At 38.7% G+C, this 13,298-nt stretch overlaps 1 protein-coding gene across 1 annotated transcript; it reads right to left on the bottom strand.

Annotated features, from left to right (window-relative positions):
• Positions 1-3,485: 3,485 nt before the first annotated feature.
• Positions 3,486-12,656, bottom strand: LOC311003178 (5-hydroxytryptamine receptor 3A-like; the record flags this gene model as incomplete). Its single annotated transcript, XM_083994863.1, has 11 exons — positions 3,486-3,638; positions 4,513-4,716; positions 4,811-4,896; positions 7,825-8,007; positions 8,097-8,307; positions 9,735-9,892; positions 10,029-10,198; positions 10,393-10,502; positions 10,602-10,646; positions 11,481-11,641; positions 12,620-12,656. The coding sequence occupies 11 exons, from the start codon at positions 12,654-12,656 to the stop codon at positions 3,486-3,488; spliced, it is 1,518 nt and encodes a 505-aa protein (XP_083850989.1).
• Positions 12,657-13,298: the final 642 nt, after the last annotated feature.

Here is a 13,298-nt window from a genome sequence, read left to right as displayed (position 1 = left end):
AAAGTTAGGGCAACATTTGGGTGAATTTGTTTGGAAAATGTAAAAAGTTCCTGCTACAGTGATATTATATCATGAAAGTAGGGCATTTAAAATGGAACTATACACAATTGCTTTTCCTCTGTTTTGCAAACCCTCCTCCCGGCCATGTGCATTTGTTTTTAACAAAGCCGGCCAGAAAGAAATCCACTGAGCAGTGGATAACGTTATCTATCATACGTGTCACCATATGTATATTTGTGTAGTCAGAGATTACAGGTTACAGGGCGCGTTTGTGCCGCGTTTGTGCCGCGTTGCGCAGAGACGAGAGCTGGGACACCGGGGCGGCGGCCAAGTACTACACTGATGTTGCAAGGTTGGTTTTCAGCCATGAGATGCCAGGTGGACGACAGAGAGCCTCCGTTCTCACTGGTAACAAGGTCATAGTGAACTATCACAATTACTCCAGAGCTTTTTAATTAGTAAAAACGTCCCATCTTCTGAAGCCTCGACTTGGTCATGTCCTGTTGATGGCTTGTCATCTTGGTCTCATGTGAACAGCATGACGAAGAGGACTGTTTCATTGAACCAGAACCCACTTTTCCCCTATTTAGTGGTCTTTCATTTTGTTTGTTTTCTTTGCATCTGGAACTGCTTTACTTTAGGTTTAAACTATATTCCCCAGAGGGTGCGGCTTCTGCCACCATACTGCTAATGATGACCCATGTGGGAGCATCATTTGATTGTCTGTTTATTGCAAGGCCGTGCTCTGATGAAAGTCTGAGAGACTGAAAGATGAACAAAATGAAGCGAGTATGCCAACATCTTACGTCTCTGGCCTCTGAAACCCTCGAAGCTCCAGCACCTGAGCTCGGCTGAGTGGCTAACTGGCTACATTTACATTGATCCCTGCATCAAACTCTGGTGACTCATATTTATTGAAGGCTCAACATTTAACTGTTTAACAATAGATAACTTTAATTATTCAAAATGGCCCCAGTGCAGCAAACTCTGGGAAATGCATGTAAAATGAATGAGAGAAAAAAAGGATAAAATCATCTATGAACAATGACAGTGTTGTGTGGAGCAAACCTACAGAAATGAAATAAAACCAAAAACAACACAACTCTAATGTTGTTTTTCTCCATGATATGACATAATTTCTTAATTAAACCAGTTTGATGACACAAAATGAGTCTTTTTGATCTACAGATCTGATTGAGAGAGACTTTTAATTAACTCTCTTAATAATAAGACAGAAGAGGGGGAAAAAGCATGATGTTTGTATATTTGTATTGTTGTTTATTTGTACAATATGGAGTCAGATAGATGTTTCATGGAGCAGATCACAGATCTGAGACGGGGTACACAACATTTAAGCTACTGTACAGCAGACATGAATCACATTACACTGCACTGACTCAAGAGGAAGACACAAGTTTATATAAATATCTGAAAAAAAGAGGAAAAAAGAAGGACAAAAAATTCAAAATCTTCATGCAAGAACCAAAACATGTACAATAGCTTATCTATAGCAATCTATAACACATGGCAGAGACAATACAAGAGGTCATACAGTTCATACTATGCATATGTGTTTGATGTAAACTGAGTAAAACATGCAAACAATTGCCCCCCCATAAGTTGTAATATGAGGACGAGCAAAACACACAAGAACACATTATCTCAGCTGCTTTGCTAAAACCAGGATGTGGTAAATCGAGGCTTTTATCAGGACATCAATTCTTGGATTCATCTTCCCACAGAGCGAGAAAAAGGAAAAAAAACCCGGTTAAGTGCTCGGGCTCCAGAGGAAGGTCGTGTGGGGCAGCGGCGCCGGATTCATTGTAGAGGTGGGGGGGCCATGGAGGTTGGGTTGTTACGGGGCATAGATTTACACACTCACTGTCGGTGCAATAGTCATATTGTAGCGTCCGGCCATGATGCGTAATACCAGCATAATGCGTAATCCCCCCCCCTCCTCCGCCAGCGTCTCCCAGACCCTCATGATACCGTAATTTATCAAAAAAAAAGAAGAGAAAAAAAAGAAAGCCCTGTACTCCGGTCTCCTGTTCTGGCTGCCGGTTTGAGTAAATAAAATGTTGTGAATACTACACCTCTTTGAGCAGTTTCTATAAACTGCTAGGTTCTCAACGACCCGACCCGGTCCGATCCAGGTGTTGAAGCCTGGACCTGATGCAGCCGGACTCACGAGCAGTCTCTCGGCTGGACCACGGCAAAAATAAAAAAAATAAAAGAAGCCCGTGGTCCGACCTGACCCAATTTTTTTAATCAGAATTTTAATAATAGAAAACATCATTTGTGAATTTGAGATCTCTAAAATATTAGTAGGCTAATGTTACTTTTACCATGCATTTAGATTTTCTGTAGGTAAATTAATCATCATGGATCAAGCAGAAAATCAGCCTTTGTAAAAGCCGAAGTAACAGTTTCTGAGCACTCAGGACAGGTCTGTGGCGCATCAGTCTGCAGCAGCTACTTTTCACCTCTTTTCTTGTCATTCATGTTTTAATAATAGGAACAATGCTTAAGGACAACGCCTGCTAAGACAGACGTTTGGACTTTATGTAAATAACTTTGTCTCAGTCCGTGACTGTGCTCGCTTCATATGGACCGCTGTTATAGACCACTCGGGCCAGCTGTGGTTACAATGTTTCAATTTTGTTGTTTTCGCGCATTTCTTCTTTTTCTCACAAGTTATGGTTTTTACTGGCAAAACGAGCCAGTTAGAAATGAATAAAGGAAAAGAAAAAATAATATCCAGGAGACTTTGTCCCGTCCTCAGGACGTGCGCGAGGGAGGATCAGCATGGTGGCTCAGGTCTAGTGATGTCATGGCTGTCAGCTGCACATCTGTCAGCAGGTCCGCTCAACCACTCCACACACACTTCACAAACTTTAGGAATGAGCTAGATGTTGATTCTGTAAACAGACAGTGACATGCTGGAAATAAGCAGACACCATACTCGCCCTCGTTAATATTGATTATTGAATTACGTAACGTCATAAATCTCTCGCCGCTGTAGTCCGGTTCATCACCTGTCTCTGTGGGTGTGTAGGCTATCTCCAGGTGAAACAACTGTAACAACTGTAAATCACCTGGTATTGATAATAACTAAAGGCATTTATCACCAAAGCTGAACAAGGCTATTAACACGTCAGGTTAATTAATCTTTTCCTCGCATTTTTTCAAAGTAAACTTCCCTTCGCTCACCGGCAGAGCAGAAGTTACACTTTCTGAGATGGTGCACTTGGTCCACAGTGTTTGTGGATGAAGCCTACAGGATGAGAAGGTGACGAAGGTGAAGGTGATAATAAGCGGAGGGAGGACGATGGAAGCTGGAGAAGCTCCGTTCAGCTGTGCATTCACGTGAGCACCATATAGCCGGAGAGACTTGAATTGGGACTATTTACTGGGCTGCACTACAGGCAGAGTAGCATTAGATTTGATTTAAAATGAAAGATTATTCTATGTTTTACTGGTTTATTTCATTTGATGTGGGTGGGACCGGGGGAATTATTGAAACCGGGATAGCGGCCTATGGTGATCAGCGATCGGCAGAGCAGGGCAGGGGCGTAAAGTGGGGGGGCCAATGGCCCCTTGGCCCCCCCCATTCCGGCGCCCTTGGTGTGGGGATTCATCTGATAATCCAAGGTGCAGAAAAAAAAGAAAACGTCTGATTGTTAGAGGAGATGAAGCCTGATCAGAAAAGCAAAGATCTGTCGTTTCTCGACGTCTGTGGCTCGCGTGCTGTGTCTGTAATCAACCACAGACACGAGGACGCCATGACCAGTGGTAATTTACAGTCTTTAACTGGCGGAAAGCTTCTTGGTCGTAATAAAAGTGGGCAGAGTCAGGAATAGACAGTGATCATCCCAGCTCATCAATGGCGTGAAGACAGGAAACAATATTGTACAAATAAGTTCGTTGAATTAACAGCAACTTAAACTCAACATTTACAATTTGTCACATTCACTTTGGGCAAATTTATTGCATATAAATATAAATCTCTTCCAAGATTGATTGACTGATTGATTGAATAATTTTTCATGTGAAGCTGTGTTTGTAGACAACTGCATTTTTTTCTCTTTTGCATGTAAAAAGAGTGTCATTATTAAAAAAAACTTGAGCTTTATGTTTTGGGTTTTTGTTTTTTCATTAAGATGTTTTTGGTTTAGCTTTTTTCACATTCAGGATGTAGTTTGGTGAAAATTAATTTTACACATTTTGATCAGTTTGGGCTCAAACGGCAATAAACAAAACAGGTTTTTCAATTACTGACACAAAAACTGGGTTGTAAAATGGAAATGAAATGTTTGTGGGTGACTTATGACCTTTTTTTTTTTTTTTTTTTGCTTTTGCTTTCACGCAATAAACCATGAAACTGTTGCACTTACAGTTTTGAGAAATGAACCAAAAACAATTATAACAACCAGCTGTGCCAAACAAATCTCCTCCATGTTCTCATCATACATTGCTCCATTTCAAGAAGATCAGACATAAAAACACACTGACCACTGTGACATAGAAAATAAAGAAGACTCTGTTGACTCTTGTAGCCACTCGGCTCCAGTAGCCGGGCTTCACCTCCTCCTTCCTGCAGCTCAGGAGCAGACTCAGTGTTTTCTCCATCTGCTTCAGCTCGTCTGAGACCTTCTCCAGGGTGTGGAGCTCCTCCGCCGGCCGACTGCTGTGCTGCTGCTGCTGCTGCTGCTGCTGCTGCAACACAGGTTCACAGGATTAGACTCAGTTTGAAGCATCTTTTTGTCCATTGTGATGAATGAATGTGAGTGAAGTGTGATCCAGCTCTAACCACCTCTTTGGGCACAGACAGCTGTTCAGGCGTAGTCGCACCAGCACACTCGTAGATACATGCACACTGAGTCTGTTTGTGCAACTCTGAAAGGACAGTTTCGTATTCATTAAGTATTAATTTCAAAGTAACACGATTAACAAGTGCTGAAATTGACTACAATACAATGAGAGAGTGAGAGTATAGCTTCTTTACCTCTGGATTGAGTGGGTCGCCATTTGTTACTAATGTGTGAAAAGCAAAAATATGTTTGGTAATACAAAATGAAAACTACGGTACTTTTGTCAAGTTTCCCTGTGACGTTGCTCCTGACTTCCTCCAAACACAGGAGAAGTAGTTTTCCTCAGAGTTAAATGTGTGATTTCCTTAAATTTAGTATTTTGCATGTTAAATGTGCTTCAGAGTACAGGTGGTTGTTGTTGTTTTTTTTTTTTTGCTTAATATCTTTTAAAAATGGACATTTTGCAAAAGTGAGATGATAGAAATAATCTGAAAAATGTGGTAATAAAACAGTTCTCACAGGTGCGTGTGGTGCTATCGCCTTATTTTGCACTATATTTGTTTTCTTTTATCATTATCTGATGCTATTCCAACCCATGGAATTTAACCCCTTCAGACCCTGCGTCCATTGGAATGGACATGACATATTTTTGTCTCTAAACAAATAAATACTCTGTAATTGAATGATGTCAGCAATGCTAGTTACTGATTGGATCCTGATTATCCAACCACAATCATGTTATGACTTTGAGCACACTCTGAGAGAGTGACAGACATCGGACAAGACAAGCATGGTGGACCGACTGCAGAGAGGGAGGAGGAAGCGCCTGTTTTCAATCAAAAATATAAATTTATGTTCATGCTGGCCAAAGCAATTTGCTGTCAGTATACTTTTAACTGTTACAAGTCATAATATTTGAAGTTATTTTATACAAATATCATATCATTAATTTGTAGGAATTTTTCAAAGTCCAATGTCCATTGCAGTGGACATCAGGAGTTAGGCGAGGTAAGCCAACACTCACAAGCTTAGTGTCAGTATATAAAGAAACAAAATACCTGTAAGCTTTTCATAGGTAAAGCATGGTGTAACAGTTTATTTATTCATGATTATAACATTTTTAATATATATTTTTTGTTTATAATGTTCTCATAATCATAATTATGAGTGTCAAAGACTCCCTTAAACATCTCGTAAATCTGAACTTGACTCCTTGAATTCAGGCAATGAGGAGGATGTTACCAGGAGTGAGATAGGTGGTAGGCCTAAGTTTAGAAATCAAGACAGTTTTTAATTCTTAGTATGTGGTTTTCATCAATTTAATGTCTTATCTAAATGGAATGGATAAGTATTTGAGAGTGAGAATACATAAAATGAGTTCAAATGTGATTGTTTTGTTATTAGATTCAGAAAGGGACAGTGGAGAGGTTATGTTTTGTTATTAGATTCAGAGAGGGACAGTAGAGAGGTTACAGTACATGCATGCCAGAAGAACTTATGTGGCAGATGAGACTGAGATAGAGGAGACAGACAGTATAGTGAAAGAGGAGGACAGGAGGAGATGACAGTAGCAAGGAAGGAAGAAATCAAGTGGCGTCACAAGCCATTCACTACAACCATTCCTTCCTTTGGGAATCCTCCAACTGATAAGGATCATCCCATAGACCCTATGAATACTTCAAACAATATACTGTATACAGTGGCAAGAAGAAATATGTGAACCCTTTGGAATTTCTTAGTTTTCTGCATTAATTAGCTATTTAATGTGATCCGATCTACATCTAAGTCACAAGTAAACAAACACGATGTGCTTAACCTAATTCAACACAAACAATTATAATATTTCATGTCTTCATTGAACATGTCCAATAAACATTCACAGTGCAGGTGGAAGAAGTAAGTGAACCCTTGGATTTAATAAGTGGTTGAACCTCCTTTGGCAGCAAAAACCTCAACCAAACGTTTCCTGCTGCAGATCAGAACTGCACAACACCATTGGTCCTTACAGAACTGCTTCAGCTCAGCCATGTTAGGATGTCTGGTGTGAATCCCTATTGGATTCAGGTCTGGGCTCTGACTGGGCCATTCCCAAAGGTGGATTTTCTTTTTTTTTAAGGTACTCTAGATTATCTAGGTAGTAGATTTACTTCAATGTTTAGGCTCATTGTCCTGCTGCATCACGCTATTCAGCTAGTGGACAGCCACCCTGACATTATCATGTAGGAAGTCTTGATAAACTTTTACTTTAAAAAATAAATACAAATCTATCTACAAAACAATCAGGCCTGCAATGGAAAGCAAAGCAATTAATGCAGATAACTAGGAAATTCCAAAGGGTTCATACTATTTCTTGCCACTGTACCTATATATATTTTACCTAAAGTGCAGTATGACATGGTTGACATGCCAGATTATGATGAAAACAACGAGGCCAGATGCAAGACTATACACGAAAAAACACATCTTTTGTGACAGGTGCGACATCCTCCTCTCTTCTTGCAGGCTTCTGTCAAGTTGATGTACATGTTTAGAACTGCACACAAACTCAAAACCATGCAAATATCTAGTTCCAAATGTTTAGGTCATACCTGATTGATTACTATGTGGAAAAACTCAACCTTATTTTTCTTAAGTTTTTCTGACATTTTACAGCCGTTTAGTCCTGGCGTCCATTGGAATGGACATGAAAAAATACTATTAAAAACATGAGTTAGCAAAAATGTTTTTTTTTCACTTTGTTTTTATGTTTGAGAGGAGTCAGAATACATAAAAAAAATTTTTTTTTGCTCAGCCAAAAAAATGCGGGTCTGAAGGGGTTAAAAAAAGCATTTATTTATGTCCCACTTCACATTAACCGGAGAGGTCAGCTCAGATTGTTACTTACCACCTTTACTTATAGACACAGACTAGTTTCTATCAGTCAGGCACTGCTAAAGGCCATGAGTGACAGTTATTAATCAACTTATATTGAGTTTTCGAGCAGCTGCAGCAGCTGGATCTTGTCTGGTCTCACCTCCCTGACATTTGAGGAAGTTGGCGTTGCTCTGTTTGTTACAGTCGTCATCACTGGAGCTTTGGCCTCCGTCTGCTGCTGCCTTGTCCCGTGATGCCAAGTCTTTCTCTAACAGAAACATGATGACAATCGTCTCCAACAGGCTCAGCAGCATCAGCGCAAACATCCCGATGCAGTAGACCGCTGCGGGGAAGAAGTCAGTAACACTGAGTCAGCTGTTACAACTCATCATAAAAACAGTCTTGTGAAGAGTTAGTTTTTCTTTTTTTTACCTATGAGTGGGATCCTGTTTGAGGACGATGGGAGGATTTCATTCAGGATGAGCTGTAGCACGGTGACGGCGAGCAGCACGGTGACCTTGAAGCTCAACTTTTCACCACCACTGTCCGAGATCAGGAAGGAGGCCAAGTCCAGACACAAGAAGAAGAGGACGGGCACGATAAAGTTGACGATGTAGAGGGTCGACCTCCTCCTCATGTTGATCTGTGAAATGATGTGTAAAGGTTCAGGGGGCTGACAAAACGACTCGGCACTTGTCCATCTTCATCAGCAATACTGATCATCTTAAAGGCTGAGCAATGCTGCACTGCAAAAACTCAAAATCTTTCCAAGAATATTTCTCTTATTTCTTGTCAAAATGTCTAATTCCTGGTCAAAACTAATCTCTTTCCACTTAAAATAAGATTCATCACCTAAAAATTAACTTGTTTTTAGATAATTTTCACTTGTTTCAAACACATTTTCACTTGGAATAAGTAGAAAAATCTGCCAGTGAAAGCAAGTTTTTGTGCTTGTAATAAGAAAGAAAAACTTGCCCCACTATCAGATTATTTCAGGTGAAAATATACTTGAAAGAAGTACAAAGTGTCTAAAAACAAGCTACTTTTTAATGTGATGAGTCTTATTTTAAGTATAATGAGATTTGTTTTGACTAGAAATTACATTTTGACTAGAAATAAGACAAATATTCTTGGTAAGATTTTGAGTTTTTGCAGTGTGTTGACAGCTCAGCAGAAAAAAACATCATTTAACCACTTAAAAACTTATTTTCACTGCCTCATATTTCCAAATGATCAACATGTCCCAACCTTCTCCAAGTGAAGACTCAGTTTAAAATCTCAAAAATGTCTGTGACCCACACAAGTTGTTCCTAAATGCCCGATCCAAATCCTATGATAGCGATAAAACTTAAATCAAACTAAAATTTTATGCAAAACATTTTTTAAAAAGACATTTAAAAACATTGTCTATATTTTAAATTTTTTACAATTACATCTTTTTTTCTAAATTGTAGTGTTTTTGTATTGTAGTGTTCGGACCACTTGCAGTACCTGCACTGCCCACCAGTGGGCCACAACCCACTCCCTGTTTGTAAAGGAAACAACGGCAGCTGGACAGTCAGATGAAGCAATTGAACAATGGAAATTCAAAATAAAAACAGACATCTGATATATTTCTACCGACCATTCTCACAGAGGTAGCTACATAACTGATTGATAAATATCTCAAATTTCTGTGGCAACTGCACAAGTCCTGTTCACAAACCGCATCAAATCACTTGAACTGTCAACAGCAGAAAACAAGTGAAGTGTTTAGGCTACTCAAATAAAATTTAAAAAAGTGCAGTAAATGATCATATTTCACATCAGAGGAATTCAATAAAATAATTGAAGGAAGAACAGAAAACAGGAGAAAATGAGTAAAGAGTGGTGAACAGGAAGGACAGAAATGTGCAAGGATAGAAGAAAGGACAGAAGGGTAAAGAGAAGGAAAGGAAAAAAAGAAAAGTGTATGTGCTCATACAGCTGTCAGATAACCTACACTAAAGTTAAAAATACAAAATTTCCCCTTATCTGTACTCAAATCAAGTGACTGATGTCAGTTTCTGTCAGTATCTAATTGATACCCACAGTGTAAACGATGAGGTCTTGGCTGAGTGAATCGCTGGCGTTTTTGGAGGTGACCGTCATGTTGATGAACAGCCATTCATACTGGGTCCTCATCACCTCCCGGGACCACTCTGTGGCCTCTGAGGAGTTGTCGCTGGGCTGGAGCCGAATGTCCCGGGCTATCACATAGTGAATATAACAGGTCAAATGAAATCTATAAGATATGATCTGGGTTTGTGTTTTATTGATCAGTAATAGGCCTATAGCTACAGTAACGTGACAATAAACTCTTATAATAGTGTGTTTAGCTCTCACCAGTGTATATGATGGACTTGAAGGTGAGGCTGCAGCTTTGTATGTCGAAGGGGAAATTATAAATGTGCATCCTGCAGGTGCTGACCAACACCTGGTCGTTCTGGACTTCAACATCCCCTTTATTGTTAATAGTGAGATAAGGACTCGGAGGAGCTTTGTCCTTCTCTGTCCTGTATGAAAATACACAGAAAAAACCCCATTTACACTTGAATGTCAAACTGTGCACATTAAGATAAAAGTGGCTAAATGAGGAACAATAAATGTCAAGTGCTTCAGTATTGAAATGCATCAACTATTGTATCGTACTCTAATCAAAAACAGATTATCCCATCATCATTGTCATTAATTAATAATTAATACCAACATTTCCTCAATGGTGAGATCTGGTTTCCATAGAAACTCAGTTGGAAGAGAAACATTATCAATCCCACAGAATTGATCTGGATCCCAGGAAATGTATTCGTTGTGCCACCTCTACAGGGAACAACAGGAACAAAAACAGCTGAATAAAACTGACAGTAGGCACAAAAAAAAAAAATGGATAAAAAAAATTTAAAACACTGTAGAACTCACCATGACAGTCCAAACGTAGGGAATAAACTTTTGATCTTTCTCAACCTGTAAAATAAGAAAAAGTGTGAAAATGTCTCTAGTCAGTAAACACAACAGCAACAAGCTAGTCCTGCTAGTTTGCCAAATTTACAAGTTACTGTTCGCATCTAACTGGATTTACATATGATTTTGCTGTTATTTTACATTAAAGTCACATATTTAAATAATTCAACTGTTGACTAATAAACTTATGAACTCCGAGTAATCAAAATATAAGTTGTTTTCTGAAACAAGCGTGCTATTGCTAAGCTAACAACGAGTTGGCAGCTGGCAGGCGACGTTACCAAGGACTTCTTTACTTCCTGGTTGTCTTGAATGCAGGCTCACCCCTGTTGCTAGCAGATCAGTGAGTTAGCACAGTTAATAAACCCCATTTGGCTATTTATCTTGTTTTTAATTGAACTGAAACTCATAATCAGAATACCTTCTCTTATTCCTAGCCTATTTATTTAGGCTATTTCATTCTTTTAATATCTTTTATCCTATTATTTTATTGTGTTATCGTGTCTCTTATTTCATGTTTGTCTTATTTGTGGTTTTCAATTTGAAAATGTCTGATTGTTTATGTAGCCTACTGTATTGTAGCCGATACTAATGTTGTTGGCCTACTTTGTTCATTGTTCAACATAAATAGATATTTAAAAAAAAAGAAAAAAGAGTTAGCACAGTTTATTCAAAAGAGGCATTTGTAGGCTACAAAGAAAAGGAGGGTTGAATAGCCTATCGCCTCTTTGGCATCTTAAAATGTAAATATCATATCAAAATAACCACAAAACGTAATGTGCCACAGCCACAGGGATGACATGTTTTTGTATGTTAGCCTGGAGGTTAACCACCCACCACGTCTAGTATTGCGTAGAGCGCTATTTCCAGGTAAACCCGTGTCGAGCGTCTGTAGTTTGTCACAGGCCTGGTCATGGTAAACTTCTCACTGTTTTTGGTCAGATTCAGGTGGTTTAAAACATCCTGATAGCTGCAGTTATCCTGAGCGTACATCCCATCTGAAGCACAAACACAAACACACATTCATTATGAAACAAATTAGGACCCACTCCTTTAAATAGGAAAGAAATCATTTAGGCCTAAATCTCAACGTCAAAGCCCTAGTGTGGGTTTGGACACTTACATAAAAGTAAGTTTTCTTGATTAATTTTAATTTAGAAGAAATAACAACATAATTTACTTAAAACTTCATTGTCAACTATTGTGATATCTAGTGTACAATCTCAGATATTGTCCAGGTCCTGGTAGATCAATATTAAACACTGATTTTGGAATATTTAGGATTTTTTAGGCTTACATGAATGTGAGTGTTGGTGTTGTATATTGCTCTCCTACTATGGACATGAATTCAAATCAGTCTTCATCCTCATTGTCTATTCATCCTGTCCAAATAATAATAAGATAAGATAAGATAAGATAATACTTTATTGTCAGATCACTCTGAAATTTGTCTTGCGTCCCATGACGTCCAAGTTTCACACAAATAATAACAAAATACAAAAACACACATTTACAAAAAGCATAAATGTTACCCTCAAAGGTCACATTTAAAGAGAAACACAAACTAACTCCAGAAACACAAACTAACTCCATCCTCCAATAGTATATTGTATTATAATACAATTTACTATATGTTATCTGCAGGATTATTGAAGTTTACATCATAAAATAAAAATTGGGAGTAAAAATGTAGAAAAAAAAAATAGAGAGGGACATAGGACATAGAGGCACATGCTACATTAATCTCTGAGGTATCCAGAAATAAAGGTTATCTTCTATTATTGCCAATTATGAAATTGTCCTTAAAATGTGTCACACAGGTTTGTTTTACTGTAAACACAAAACAGGACACATGCAAATGACACACAGGAGAACAGCACACCCTTAAAAAAAATCAATGCAGTAAAGTAAGTAATAGGTTTAGCTTTATTTAACATTCGTCTGCAGATATCAAAGTGAACACCATCCAAACTTACCTGTGAGGAAGAGCAGGAGGAGGAAGCCAGAAAGCATCCTGACAGCAGCACTTGTACAAGACATCTGTAAATATGGATCCCCGTCCTGTCAGCGTTCTCTGGAAATCAAGTCTGACATAAAACCGCCACCTCATACTGGAAGAAGGTCGGACAAATTGAACGAGCAAACCTTTATGTTTCAGGATGTTTTTTTTATTTTTTATTTTTCAAATCTCATTACTCTAATAGCCATTGGTCGGCAGTGGTCACTCCCACAGCAGTAATCACAGCGTCTCTCAGTGGCCTTTGGGGGGAGGACTGAGAGGCGGTAATGCTCCTGGTGGAGACAAAAATGGGTTTGAATGATTGATTAATGGTAAAAGGGAGTTCAGAAATTGCAGCTAATAAATATTTGGGGGCAGAGACACCACACATCAGGGCACATTTTTATTGAGGCTTAAAGTTTTTCATAAAAGGCCACGCCTCTTTGTTCATTCATGGATTTTCTGGGGCCAAATGATAACAGTCTGCCAAAAAAGATATTCTTTGTTGGGCGGTTTATTTCTAAAAGGTAAAAACAATACACAAATTTACAGTTTAGTGAATTTACCTATGTATTTTTGTATGTGCATGTATTATTGTGTTGTATTGTATTATTATTTCAGAGCCTTGGTGTCTGTCAGCATCACTGTGTGTATGT

The sequence above is a fragment of the Trachurus trachurus genome (assembly GCF_905171665.1).
Source record: "Trachurus trachurus genome assembly, chromosome: 19".
NCBI classification, from domain to species: Eukaryota; Metazoa; Chordata; class Actinopteri; order Carangiformes; family Carangidae; genus Trachurus; species Trachurus trachurus.
This window is presented reverse-complemented; position numbering and strand designations above follow the sequence as displayed.